The sequence below is a fragment of the Palaemon carinicauda genome, chromosome 27 (genome assembly GCF_036898095.1).
Source record: "Palaemon carinicauda isolate YSFRI2023 chromosome 27, ASM3689809v2, whole genome shotgun sequence".
NCBI classification, from domain to species: domain Eukaryota; kingdom Metazoa; phylum Arthropoda; class Malacostraca; order Decapoda; family Palaemonidae; genus Palaemon; species Palaemon carinicauda.
The window spans coordinates 25,198,324-25,213,465 of record NC_090751.1 but is presented as its reverse complement, the minus strand read 5'-3'; the positions used below and the strand labels follow the sequence as shown (position 1 = coordinate 25,213,465).

General features: G+C 38.4%; 1 protein-coding gene across 8 annotated transcripts in view; it reads right to left on the bottom strand.

Moving 5' to 3' along the window:
* Positions 1-1,136: 1,136 nt before the first annotated feature.
* LOC137620611 (uncharacterized transporter YwbF-like) overlaps positions 1,137-15,142 on the bottom strand; it is a 146,515-nt gene continuing 132,509 nt past the window's right edge. For 5 of the 8 annotated variants that reach the window (XM_068350900.1, XM_068350897.1, XM_068350896.1 and 2 more), the window contains one exon: positions 5,703-6,100. In XM_068350900.1, coding sequence (XP_068207001.1) covers positions 5,934-6,100 — 167 coding nt within the window. In that variant the 3' untranslated portion in view covers positions 5,703-5,933. Of the gene's footprint in view, positions 4,360-5,698; positions 6,101-15,142 lie in introns of those variants that run through there. The other 3 variants (XM_068350902.1, XM_068350903.1, XM_068350899.1) reach the window with 3 other exon arrangements.

Below are 15,142 nucleotides of genomic sequence, written 5' to 3'. Positions count from 1 at the left end.
ACTTCATACAAAGAATTATTTATAACTATTAACAGCTTTAATGTATTTATACCAAGAACAATCCTGAGCCTTTTAAGCTTAACATCTGGTTAAGGAGAGATGATGTTATCTTCACATAGTAAAATAATATTCTAAAGGCAATATGTACAGTATCTCAAATACAGACTGCTCACAAAAGGGATTTTGACGAAGGAAAAATCTACTTCTGGGCGAGGAACCTGTTTCGCCCAGTGAAATGCTCCTTAAAGCACCATTTCAAAGGTATAAATACTGCTAAATATACCAGAGAAAAAAGTTGCATGAAATGCTAGGAATATATCCAGCTCGCTCACCCCTAAAGGGTGTCGGTATTAAAACTGGGGCGAGTGATACCACTACCAGAGATCCCTTTCCAATTAGACTTCTCCCTCCTCAAAATCCCCCATTACTATGAGGAAGTTTTCCTGCTTTCACTCTTCAAGGCAATAAAAGTATGCATTGTGATGGATAAGAAGAGATTTATCTACATATACTGTTAATACATGCACCTCTTTATGTTTGTGAATTGGTGAATTGTCCACCACTTAAATCTGCTGACAAGGCATGGTACATGAATGGGGTACGAATGCTTAATATCTCTTAAGGCAAAGGTCCAAAATACAAAGCCCAGGTCTACTGCCTTTAGATTTTCCTTTTCCACTCTCATCTCATGAGCATGTAAAATTCTTATGTTGTCATAATGTATAATTGTTGTTAAAATTTATTACTATCTAATAAATTTTTCTTCCTATCTCCTCTATTCAACTATTGCCTCTCTAATAAGTTTAATCTATGAAGCATACACTATATATATATATATATATATATATATATATATATATATATATATATATATATATATATATATATATATATATATATATATATATATATATATATATATATATATATATATATATATATATATATATATATATATATACTGTATATATATATATATATATATATATATATATATATATATATATATATATATATATATATATATATATATATATATATAATATATATATATATATATATATATATATATATATATATATATAATATATATATATATTATATATACATATATATACATATATATAAAATGGGCGTGTGTATATATACAATGTATTGTAAAACTGTAGGATGGGAGTTCAAATTCTTTAGAATGAAAAAAATCTTCCTTTACAATAAATAGGAGTAAAGTTTTTTTTTTCAAATTTACCTCAATGTACACAAAAAACTAGTCATATTTATGGAAACTTCAATAATTTAAAAAGATTTAGAGCTCTATGACAAAGATACTTGACATTCTACATCCTATTCATAAATAAGACCAGAAATCTTTAAACATAAAATATCTATATATGTAATGTATACATATATAAGCATTATCAAATAATGTACATACTGTAGTATGTAAGTACATATTTGTAGGTAGATAAGAATTTTATAGTAAGCAAGCAACATTAAAAATATTTGCTGCATATATAATGCTCTATCATATATAAAATGTTAACTAGCATAAATTTTATACCTACTGAGAAAAATGCCCATCCATGCATTATATGAAAGCCCTTCCAAGGAATTGTGCCAAATCACACCCTTTTCATTGTTTCTATTTTTTTCTCACAGCAAAGCAACTGGACAGAAGTATTAGCAAAATGCACATTATCTCTCCGCAGGACATGTGAGGAGAGGTGTGTGCATAAAAACTTTTCTCTGATCCCTGAAGCTCTTCACACCAAAATGCTTAACAAATGCAACATAATACTCCAGTAGTCACAGACTTATTGTAGAGGTATTATAAATTGACAATGTATAATACATCCATCCAGATCTATTAACATGATGCGTAGCATACTGATATCAAGTTATTTCTATCAGTTATCACTCTGACCAATAAAAATTTTTTTCATATACATCACAAGTACAACAAGAGTTGGATAAATCTCTCTAATCATGTAACGATAAGATTAAGCAATATGCAAGGCTGTTCTGAAACCAGCTTGTTCTTGTGGCTACACATCTCGATGTTAATTGCAAGTGTGGAATTAACACCAAAATCTTTCATGGCACATTAAACTGTTTAAAGACAATGAACAATAGGTCATTTATATGTTAAGTTAAGCATTTTGACATAATTACCGTACAAATAAAAGATCTTTTTAAGTTCTTAGTTTTTTTGCAAGTTTTCTAAGAGAAAATATTCAGTGCAGTGGAAAAGTGAAATAAATATAACCTAGCACAGCCTGCACTGAAATATTTAGTCACACTTATGACTTCTGTCATCTTACACCAAACAAAATATTAAGCTGATAGATAAAACAATGTTCACAGGGCAACCGATATGCACAGAAATTTTAAAATACAAATGGTAGCCCACTCTAAGCCAAAACTGTAATATGATTTAACAAACCCCCCAATTTACTCAACTGTAAATAAAGAAAACATCATTTAGTAAGTTCTACACTGTGGGTGTTCCACAAAATTATTTGTATGCATTCTTAGTGTCCATATATATTTTCTTTATAAACAATATTTTTTTTTCTAAATACTTGAACATCCAGTCACTGATTGAATTATAATTTTTTGGCAAATTTATGGAAAACCTGTTCCTCCTTTTTTACAGTATATTTCACATTATTACTGCCCACATATGTGCTGTGTTATGGCAGAGTTGGTCAAATGCTTTTGTGTAAACTCGCTCTTACAACTGCTGTCAAAATTTTGTACAAGAAAATGGTTAAAGCATATGATTCAGGATATCTGCGTTACAAATCTAATTTTTCATCCCTTAAACGAAGTTATTTTTCCTTACTTTTCTATAAATAACAATAAAGTACTGTACAAAAATAAATGCTATTCTTTATATAATTCTTAAAACTAGTTGCCTAAAGTTTTACCACTAATATAACTGGCAGTAAGTAGAATATTGATAAAAAATCACTATAGTATACTATCCTTAACACTATTTCAATACTGTGCTATTATTTATCATTGCTATTATTATAACCTACTTCATGAAATACTGTATATACTGTACTACTAATTAGCGTAAGTCTTCTGTGATTATAAGATAATAAATAATCAGCAATGTGAAAAAACATAAAAAATTCTGCTCAGATATGAGACTACTATAACAAAGTTTTTTTGCTATTCTCAAAATCCCTTGAAATATAATAATACTTTACAGTATATATTCGACATGGTGCATTCATGGAAATTTGTAAGAAAGAAATATTTTCCTTAGAACTATGGTCGTGATTTTACATAACGATCCAATATAGTGTGCTGTACTAAAAAAAATTCCTTTGATTAGAGACTGTGAAATGTAGGAATTCACGGTAAATCGTCTTATAAGGGTTTTATGAAAAAAAGAATAATGGAATTTTACATGAAAAGTAAAGAATATTATGAATACAGTACAATGTCTTTAATAGTATAGATTTTGTACATATATTTTAGCAATACTAAGCTGTACATCTACATGATGTTTGGCAATTATTATAAAATAGAAAGGGAAGAAGCTACCAAACTTGCCATGAATACATTTGGACTTGGACTTAAAACCAGTCTTTGGTTATGGGCAATGTATTGATGCCGATATTTTTGCTTTCAGAGTATACGCTATAAAAGCAAGTAATTTCATGGGAATGGTGACTATAATCACCATTCTACCATCGTTTATGATATGCCATCATGAGCACTGCTTTCCATATATTATCAAAATGTAAAACTCAGAAGTGTTGTAACTGCACACAGTACAGTATAAGTGCAAAGAAAAGCTCCCCTAATGGTGCTAACCTCCAACCAAAACATAAGTCGAAGTCCTTCTGTATTTTCTATAATTCTGACAGCTTAACCCCATTAATAACTTTGTATGTAATATTTATTTTCTTTGATATCTGCATGACAATGTCATGGTTGCTGTAACATTTTCCATTAATTTTTGATAGTTTACTTATTTCATTTTATTGATATAAAATAGAATACTGAAGGATGTTCTATAAAATTACAGTATTTAGTATACAGTACTTATCAATAAAATAAGGCTTTTATTCTTTTCCATCTCTCATTCTAATATAGCACGGGCTAAACAGAGCCAATTCAGTTACACATACCACTGCCCTTATATCAAAATGGGTTTCGAATACTTTAGTTTTATATGTGAAGTTTAAATAGGGAAGGGCGGATCCATTTGGCTGTGGATTTATTTCTCATGTTAGTATCAAGATTATCTGGGTACTTAAGCAATATGCTATAAATACTCATACCCAAATAAAATGTATATAGTGGCATCACAGTATTAGTTTCTTTGATTAGGCAGCTTATCTGGAATATATTGCAGAGAACAACAAAGATGACAGAATTGCAATATTTAGAAATATAAGTAATTCATGGACAAATAGTATACACAGACGACAACAATATAAATGCATAAGTTAGAAAAAATTAACTCACATCTATCTATCTATCTATATATACTGTAGCATCTCGGGTTATGGGTTTAATATGTTCTGGGATTTACCTCGCATCCTAAAATACAGGTTTCTAAATTAATTTTTACCATAGAAAATAAAGGAAATTCACTCGATGCATTATAGACATCCATAAACATACATATACACTCATTTTTAGAGGTCTTGTAATAGTATAAACAAACAAATTGTACCCCATAAAATCAGAGATGAAAAATAATTAATAATTCACAATAAAGGAAGAATACAGAAGAGGAGGAGGTCATTAATGCTTGGAGGGAGAATTTCCCTCCATGACAGCTGCTGAAAAAGTATTGGGAGTTCTGTCTCTTACACAACGTTCATTTTCACTTACTGAATCCCTTATTTATGCTTTCTGGAGATTTGGTCGTCTTTCTCATAATCTTACACTCAATTTTGAAATAGAACCCATCCAGATGACTGCTTCTGGCTTTTATTTGAAATAGCATGGAAATTAGGAATAGCAATGTCGGTAAATATAGTTGCTGATAGCCATGGCAATGCCCTATCTGGGTGAAGACTACATGAGTGGCATATGGGCATCATTCTGCTTTCTGCACACTGCGTGTACTGGTTCATACTTCACTACAAAAAACACTCATACAACCTTTGTAAACCAAAAACCACTTTATTCAAAAATTATTTTCCGATTCAAATTTGCTCGTATTCAGTTACCCGTACCCGAGGTTCTACAAATATCTATCAAATTCGCTCTGCCTCTGGATCTGAGACCCAACAGGAAATTCATTCATTCATGCATACATACATATATATATATATATATATATATATATATATATATATATATATATATATATATATATATATATATATATATATATATATATATATTATATATATATATATCTATCTATCTCTATCTATCTATCTATCTATACTTCTATATATATATATATATATATATATATATATATATATATATATATATATATATATATATATATATATATATATATATATATATATATATATATATATTTTTTTTTTTTATATATATATATATATATATATATATATATATATATATATTTTTTATATATATATATATATATATATATATATATATATATATATATATATATATATATATATATATATATATATATATATAAAAACCAATCCATAAATTATTTTCTACTCAAGTTTATTGTCAATAATTGAACTATAAACAAGAAGGATCTAACCTTCTTTAAAAAAGAAAATATTGAAACAAGTCATATAAAACTAAACGTAAATCTTCTTTTAAAAATAAATAGTTTTGTTTCCATAATGAATAAAAATAGGTACAGTACTACAGAATTCAGAATGTAAATTTCAAAGACAGAAAAAATAGATTAATCAATCTAACAAAATAATGGCTTTTTCCATCACTAGTCTAAATAATAATTACTTTAGTTCCAAGGAAACTGTCTCTTCTACAGTTTGAGCAGACTCAATACTACCTCGATGACTCCTGTCAGGATCTTCATCCTCATTAAGTGCCACTTCTTCTTCTTCCGGAACTCTATCGGTCTCCTCTCTTCCTGGGGATGCCCTAACCCCATTGGCATATTCTAGAAATTTGAAGGAACCAGAGATACATTAGACATGAAGGAAAAGTCACAATTTCTTAATTGAGAATATATTTTTTTCCATCTCATATATATTTTAGATAGTGTAGTTATATCCTAGTGTTAAGTATACAAATATAAATAGAATAGTGCAAATTACCGAGTGTTAATTAAATAGCTGAAGATATTAAAAAATCATAGTAAATATGGATAAGAGGAACAGTTACAGTTACTTTTCATACAAATTTTTACCCACAATTAATAAATACTGTGTACTTCAAGGTTATATACTTAAGAAAGACATATCTAAGATTTATGCGCAACCATACAACTGATTTCATTACATTTGTAAACTGAACTGAAAGCATAGAACAAACAATACCAATGGTGTTTTTACAAAACAAAACATTCATTTCATAAAATTACATTAATCACATACAGTCATTACTTCCCAAGAATGTTCTAGGTTCACTAGTATTTTTTCTATCAGAAAAAAAAGATATCTTACTTTGGATGCATGAACTAACCCTACACATCTCAATCACTTTACATGAGGCAGCAAGCCTTGTGGGATTAGAGTAGGGGCAATTCTTAAGTGATTAACGCTTTTACCCCCGGGGTATTTGGAAATTTCCAACCCTTAACCCACAGGGGGTTATTTGTTTTCCAGCACATTTTGTAGAATACTTTCTTTAAATTGCTCTAACAGCCTTAATTTTTGTCATAGAGAGGTCAGGTTGGTCTCATTTTCTTGGAAAATGCCTGAATTTTTAAAAAAAAATTATCAAAAAATATGAAAAACAAATTTTTATAGCATTTTTTTGCAAGGACGTACCGGTACGTCCATGGGGGTAAAGGGATGGCTTTTGTGAAACGTACCAGTACGTCCTTTGGGGATATTATTATTATTATTATTATTATTATTATTATTATTATTATTATTAAAATTATTATTATTATTATTATTATTATTATTATTTCTATTATTATTATTATTATAATTATTATTATTATTATTATTTTTTGTTTTGTTTCTTGTTGTTGTCGGCTACCCCCCAAAAATTGGGGGAGGTGCCTTTGGTATATGGATGGATGGACCAGTACGTCCTTTGGGGATAAAAGGGTTAATATGATTGTACAGACAAAAATTTAAAAAAAATTAATTTGTTTTATTGTAACCCCATTAACTGTATATACAGTGCAGGGTACCTGAATTCCTATTTCAAGAGAGGAGCTATGATGCTGAATGTTGCTGTGCTTTGATTATGCCTACAGGATCCAGTAGTGATCTTATAGACTGTGGGACATATTTATATAGAGCATGGTCAATAACCCCCAATGCTGAACAAAAGGTGTTGGTGTCATGAAGGAAAGCAAAGAAACAACGTTGAAGTTTACTTACTATTTGTGTAAAGTATAATTATAAAAAAGGAAATTGAAGTGACTAGAGCAAATGAGAACCAACTTCCAAGCACTACTTAAGTAACTGCTCATTAGCCACTTGTCAGCGAGATTTAACCTATAAAACTTTCAACACAGCAATCATCACATCATAGCTTATACCAAACAGCTAACCATTGAAGTGTTCAACTCGAGTCGTCCAAATTATGAGATAGTGGACAATAACAAATAATGAAAACTGAAACTATATACAAAACAAATAACTGACTGAAATTAGTAAAATCTGATAAAACTGTCGACGGAATCAACAATCACAGAAACTGCAAGGTCACGACTACTGATCTTAATATATACTATATTTCTCATTTATAGTTTACAGTAACCAACCACTGAAAAAACCAGTTGCATTCCAAGAGTGTGTTCAGAAGCTAGACAATTTGCTTGTTCAACATCATTGGGGTTAAACAGCTCATAATCAGTCCTCAACCCCTAACCCTCCACTTTTTCCTTCAGCTTATCATACTATCGTTAACTAACCAGGCTATGAATGTAAGAACAAATCCTGATTTTAAGTTTTGGTAATTGAATGCTATTGTCAATTTGTTGAATTTTATCATATTTCATTGACCAACAATTTCTAGTTTTTCTCTCTATACTTTTCAGTCAGTTGATTGCCCTAACTAGCCTAGCTAGTGTCTACATATACTAACTGACGTAAACAACAACCGTATACATCATTCCTACAACTACTTATTCTTCATATATAAAAGGCTTTTAGAAAGCATTCGATTATACTTCCCCTTAATTCTAATAGTCAACCAAGTTTGTCACGCATTATTACATATTCTTGCTACTTACAAATGTATTTTGAATACAGAGGCCATCGAGCTAAACATGTTATTTTTATTAGTAAAATAAATTTTTGAATATACTTACCCGATAATCATGTAGCTGTCAACTCCGTTGCCCGACAGAATTCTATGGAGAGATACGCCAGCTATCACAATACTAGAAGGGGGTGTACTTACCAGCGCCACCTGTGGCCAGGTACTCAAGTACTTCTTGTTGACACCTCCTCAATTATTCCTCGGTCCACTGGTTCTCTATGCGGAGGAAGGGAGGGTCGATTAAATCATGATTATCGGGTAAGTATATTCAAAAATTTATTTTACTAATAAAAATAACATTTTTCAATATTAAACTTACCCGATAATCATGTAGCTGATTCACACCCAGGGGGGTGGGTGAAAACCAGTGTACAAGATTAAAGGATAGCTAAGTATCCCATATTTCATTTAACAGTTATCTCAAATAACAATGAAATAATAAGTACCTGGTAAGGAAGTCGAATTGAACCGTTACTCTGCCTCTTTTTTAAGTTCGTCTTCCTTACTGAGCGCAGCGTTCCTCTTGGAGGCTGAATCAACCCAAAGGTGCCAAAGTATATGGGGTTGCAACCCCTACTAAAGGACCTCTACAAAACCTCTAACCCAGGCGCTTCTCAAGAATGAATAGACCACCCGCCAAATCAAAAGGATGCGGAAGGCTTCTTAGCCTACCGTAACAACCATAAAAACAACAATAAAAGCATTCAAGAGAAAGGTTAAAAAAGGTTATGGGATTAAGGGAATGTAGTGGCTGAGCCCTCACCTACTACTGCACTCGCTGCTACGAATGGTCCCAGGGTGTAGCAGTTCTCGTAAAGAGACTGGACATCTTTAAGATAAAATGATGCAAACACTGACTTGCTCCTCCAATAGGTTGCATCCATTATGCTCTGCAGAGAACGGTTTTTATTAAAGGCCATCGAAGTAGCTACGGCTCTTACTTCGTGGGTCCTTACCTTCAGCAATGCAAGGTCTTCCTCCTTTAAGTGAGAGTGGGCTTCTCTAATCAGAAGCCTTATATAATATGAAACCCCATTCTTGGACATGGGCCTCGAAGGTTTCTTGATGGCACACCATAAGGCTTCTGACTGTCCTCGAAGAGGTTTAGACCTCTTAAGATAAAATTTGAGAGCTCTGACAGGGCAAAGAACTCTCTCTAGTTCGTTACCTACCATGTTGGAGAGGCTAGGTATTTCAAACGATCTAGGCCAAGGACGTGAAGGAAGTTCGTTCTTTGCTAGGAATCCGAGCTGAAAAGAACATGTTGCAGATTCGGTCGTGAAACCAATGTTCTTGCTGAAGGCATGAACCTCACTGACTCTCTTAGCTGTTGCAAGGCAGACGAGAAAAAGAGTCTTGAGGGTAAGGTCCTTGAAGGAAGCTGACTGGAGAGGTTCGAACCTAGGTGACATAAGGAACCTTAAGACTACGTCTAGGTTCCAGCCTGGAGTGGATAGACGACGCTCTTTAGACGTCTCAAAAGACTTAAGAATGTCTTGAAGGTCCTTGTTGGAAGAAAGGTCCAAACCTCTGTGGCGGAGAACTGAAGCCAACATACTCCTATACCCTTTAATCGTAGGGGCTGAAAGGGATCTCTCATTCCTAAGATGTAGAAGGAAGTCAGCTATTTGGGTCACAGAGGTATTGGTAGAGGATATTGAATTGGCTCTACACCAGCTTCGGAAGACCTCCCACTTAGACTGGTAGACTCTACGAGTGGAAACCCTTCTCGCTCTGGCAATCGCACTGGCTGCCTCCTTCGAAAAGCCTCTAGCTCTAGCAAATCTTTCGACAGTCTGAAGGCAGTCAGCCGAAGAGCGTGGAGGTTTGGGTGCAACCTGTCTACATGAGGTTGACGTAGAAGGTCCACTCTTAGAGGTAGAGTCCTGGGGATGTCGACTAGCCATTGAAGTACCTCTGTGAACCATTCTCTTGCAGGCCAAAGGGGAGCAACCAGCGTCAGCTGTGTCCCTTCGTGCGAGATGAATTTCTGCAGAACTTTGTTTATTATCTTGAACGGTGGGAATGCGTACAGGTCGAGATGGGACCAGTTCAGTAGAAAAGCATCCACATGAACTGCTGCAGGGTCTGGAACAGGGGAACAGTACAGCGGAAGTCTCTTGGTTATGGAGGTGGCAAACAGATCTATGGTAGGTTGACCCCACAAGGTCCAAAGTCTGTTGCACACACTCTTGTGGAGGGTCCATTCCGTGGGAATGACCTGATTCCTTCTGCTTAGGCGATCTGCTGAGACGTTCATATCGCCCTGAATGAACCTCGTGACCAGAGTGAGGTTTAGACCTCTTGACCAAATGAGGAGGTCCCTTGCGATCTCGTATAGGCTCCTCGAATGGGTCCCTCCTTGCTTGGAGATGTAAGCCAAGGCTGTGGTATTGTCTGAGTTCACCTCCACCACTTTGCCTAGCAGGAGGGACTTGAAGTTCAACAGGGCTAAATGAACTGCTAGTAGCTCCTTGCAGTTGATGTGGAGTAATCCCTGTTCTTCGTTCCACGTTCCCGAGCATTCCCGTCCGTTCAAGGTCGCACCCCAGCCCGAGTCCGATGCATCTGAGAAGAGATGAAGATTGGGGGTCTGAATAGCCAACGATAGACCCTCCCTGAGAAGGAGGTTGTGCTTCCACCACAGGAGAGTGGTCTTCATCTCTTGGGTGATTGGGATAGAGACTGCTTCGAGAGTCGAACCCTTGTCCCAATGAGCTGCAAGATGGAATTGAAGAGGGCGGAGGTGGAGTCTCCCTAGCTCGACGAACAGGGCCAGTGATGAAAGGGTCCCTGTGAGACTCATCCACTGTCTCACCGAGCAACTGCTCCTCTTCAGCATGCTCATGATGCACTCTAGGGCTTGGCTTATCCTGGGGGCCGATGGAAAAGCCCGAAAATCCTGACTCCGAATCTCCATTCCCAGGTACACAATGGATTGGGAGGGAATGAGTTGAGACTTTTCTATGTTGACTAATAGACCCAGTTCTCTGATTAAGTCTAAAGTCCAATTGAGATTCTCCAGACAGCGACGACTCGTGGAGGCTCTCAACAGCCAGTCGTCTAAGTAGAGGGAGGCTCTGATGTCCGATAAGTGTAGGAATTTTGCTATATTCCTCATCAGATGAGTAAAGACCATAGGAGCTGTGCTTAGGCCAAAACACAGGGCTTGGAATTGGTAGACAACCTTTCCGAAAACGAATCTCAGGAAAGGTTGGGAGTCTGGATGAATAGGAACGTGAAAGTAGGCATCTTTCAAGTCCAACGAGACCATCCAGTCCTCCTGCCTGACCGCTGCTAAGACCGACTTCGTCGTCTCCATCGTGAACGTCTGCTTGGTGACATACGCGTTGAGCGCGCTGACGTCCAGCACCGGTCTCCAACCCCCTGTCTTCTTGGCCACAAGAAAGAGACGGTTGTAGAAGCCCGGGGATTGATGGTCCCGGACTATAACCACTGCCTTCTTCTGCACAAGTAGCGACACCTCCTGGTGCAATGCTAGCCTCTTGTCCTCTTCTTTGTAGTTGGGAGACAGGTTGATGGGCGATGTGGTCAGAGGTGGTTTGAGGCAGAATGGAATCCTGTAACCGTTCCTCAGCCAACTGACAGACTGGGCGTCTGCACCTCTCTTCTCCCAGGCTCGCCAGAAGATCTTGAGTCGGGCTCCTACTGCTGTCTGGAGATGCGGAGAGTCAGTTTTTTCCTTTAGATGTCCTGGAGCCTTTCCTGGACTTGCTCCTGTAAGAGTCTGGACGGGAGCTTCCTCGGCTGGGGGCTCTACCACGAAAGGGCGGTATGAACCTCGTAGCAGGGGTATCAACCACTGGGGAGCGATAAGTCTTGGGGACTGAGGTAGCAACCTTAGACTTACGAGCCGATGAGGCTACAAGATCGTGTGTGTCCTTTTGTATCAGGGCAGCAGACAAGTCCTTAACCAGCTCTTCGGGGAAGAGGAACTTCGAGAGCGGAGCAAAAAGGAGTTGTGACCTTTGGCAAGGTGTAATGCTGGAGGAAAGGAAGGTACACAGCTGTTCCCTTTTCTTCAAAACCCCTGATACAAACATCGACGCAAGCTCACCCGATCCATCCCTAATGGCCTTATCCATGCAGGACATTAATAGCATGGCAGAATCCTTGTCCGCAGGAGAGGTCTTCTTGCTGAGGGCCCCCAGGCACCAGTCAAGAAAGTTGAACATCTCAAATGCTCTAAACAGTCCTTTCAGTAAGTGATCCAGGTCTGAGAAGGTCCAGCAAACCTTAGAACGCCTCATTGCAGTTCTCCGAGGCGAGTCTACCAGACTTGAGAAGTCAGCCTGGGCAGAAGCAGGTACTCCCAAGCCTGGTGCTTCTCCTGTGGCATACCAAACGCTCGCTTTCGAAGTGAGCTTAGTCGGCGGGAACATGAAAGAAGTTTTGCCAAGGTGTTGCTTAGTCTGCAGCCACTCCCCTAAGATCCTTAATGCTCTCTTAGAGGACCTTGCTAGGACTAGCTTAGTATAGGAGGACTTAGCTTGTTGTACGCCCAGCGAAAACTCAGATGGCGGAGAGCGGGGAATAGCAGAGACAAAGTGGTCTGGGTAAACCTCCCTAAGCAGAGCCAAGACCTTACGAAAGTCAATAGACTGTGGAGAAGGCTTGGATTCATCCACGTCTGACGAGGGATCCAGGTGTGCCTCCTCATCATCAGACGCCTCATCACCAGAGTGTAGCAAAGATATTGGACAAGAATGCTGAACAGCAGAGTCAGAACGAGTAGGAACAATATTAGTGGTTTCCTCTTCAAGTAACTGTTGAGGGAGAACCTGAGGCTCAGACTGCAAAGGCTGAATAACAGACAAAGCAGAAGGAAGGCGCATGGGTGGAGGAGGCTGACTCCTAGCATGAGAGGTTGAACCCAAGAGTTGCGCTTGCTGAGCGGTTGGTGGAAGCGGAGTAGCAAGTTCCTGTTCCTGTGGTGTGAGCGGAGCGTGAGGTTGAGGCTGCGCAGAACAAGGTAAATGTCTCGCAAGCTGAGGCTCCTGAGGCGCAAGGCCAAGGTGTAGTGGAGCTTGCCTTGTGGATGGTTGAGCTCGCTGCAGCGAGAGCTGAGGAGACTGACTCATGCACGGGAGAGGTTGTTGTATCTCAGCCGAGAGTTGCACCACTGGTGGAGCAGCAAGGGGAGGAGGAGGAAGAGAGGTATAATCCTCCTGATCCCATAGCAAAGGTTGCCTTAAAAAAGGCGGAGGCTGAACACCACTGGGAACAGCACACTCAGACTGTGGCTCAACATCGTACGCCTGGCAGGAGGTACTGCGATCAGGCGGAGCAAGCGCAGGCGGAGCGAGCGTAGGCGGAGCGAACGCAGGCGGAGGGAGTGTAGGCGGAGGCGGAGGCGCAACACTCTCAGCCCGACACTCACGCATCAAGTCCGAAAGCTGTGCTTGCATGGACTGTAGTAGAGTCCACTTAGGGTCGGCAGAAACTACAGTAGGCTGAGGTAAAGCCTTAACAGTCGAGCTCTGTTGTGGCAGAACCTTACTCCTCTTGGGCGGAGTGCAGTCGACAGATGACTGCGGCGAGTCAGAGCTGAGCCAATGACTGCAACCTGGCTGAGCACTCGCGGACTGGACTCTGCGTTTAAGTGGTCTCGAGACCTGAGACCAACGTTTCTTCCCTGACAGATGATCAGCGGACGAGAAAAAGACGGGCTCAATCGTCTGCAGGTGGGAGTGACGGTCTTTGGAAGACACGCCCGCAACCACCGAGGATACTTCTGTGCGCCTAACAAGGCCTGCCGAACCCTTATGCCTTTCGACATTGCTTCTCCCCTGGGCTTGGGAGCTTGCAAGAGGTCCCGGACTGGGAGGACGACTGGCTCGCACAGAAGTATCCTCACGCACCACACTGGCACTGACACTAGCACTTGGCACTGCACTGACACTAGCACTCGTCACAGCACTGGCACTAATTCCACCCACTGCACTCTTGACCTTAAGTTCCTTAACTTCGGCCATCAGAGACTTATGGTCACTTACCACTGACTCTACTTTATCGCCTAAGGCCTGAATAGCACGCAAAACAACAGACATATCAGGCGGAGGGCAAACAGTAGGTTCGGGGGTAGCCACTACAGGGGTAGGAAAAGGTAGGGGATCATGAGGTGAGGAAAACAGTGAAGAGTGAGAAGAACTCCTCCTAACTCTACCTCTCTCTAACTTAGTTGAATATTTTAAAAGACGGACAAATTCCAGTTCCGAAAGTCCGGCGCATTCCTCACATCGATTTTCTAACTGACAGGGTCTGTCCCTACAGTCAGAACAAGCGGTGTGAGGATCAACCGAGGCCTTCGGAATACGCCTATTGCAAGACCTACATCGTCTATGGGAGGGGGCTTGCGAAATGTCAGACATCTTGAATCCAAAGAGTTAGCCAAAGGGGTTTCCAAAATCAAGCAAAAGATCGTTAACCGTATATCAGGACTATATAAAAGCTATCTAGCTAATATAAGAAGGTTTCCAGTAAAGCGACAGCCGAAATCTGAGAGAATACTTCACCAATTAGCCGTGAACAAACTCGAAGATCATAAGCATATCCCAGAACGTCTTGCCGGAAGCACGACAGAGGAATAATTAAGGAGGTGTCAACAAGAAGTACTTGAGTACCTGGCCACAGGTGGCGCTGGTAAGTACACCCCCTTCTAGTATTGTGATAGCTGGCGTATCCCTCCATAGAATTCTGTCGGGCAACGGAGTTGACAGCTACATGATTATCGGGT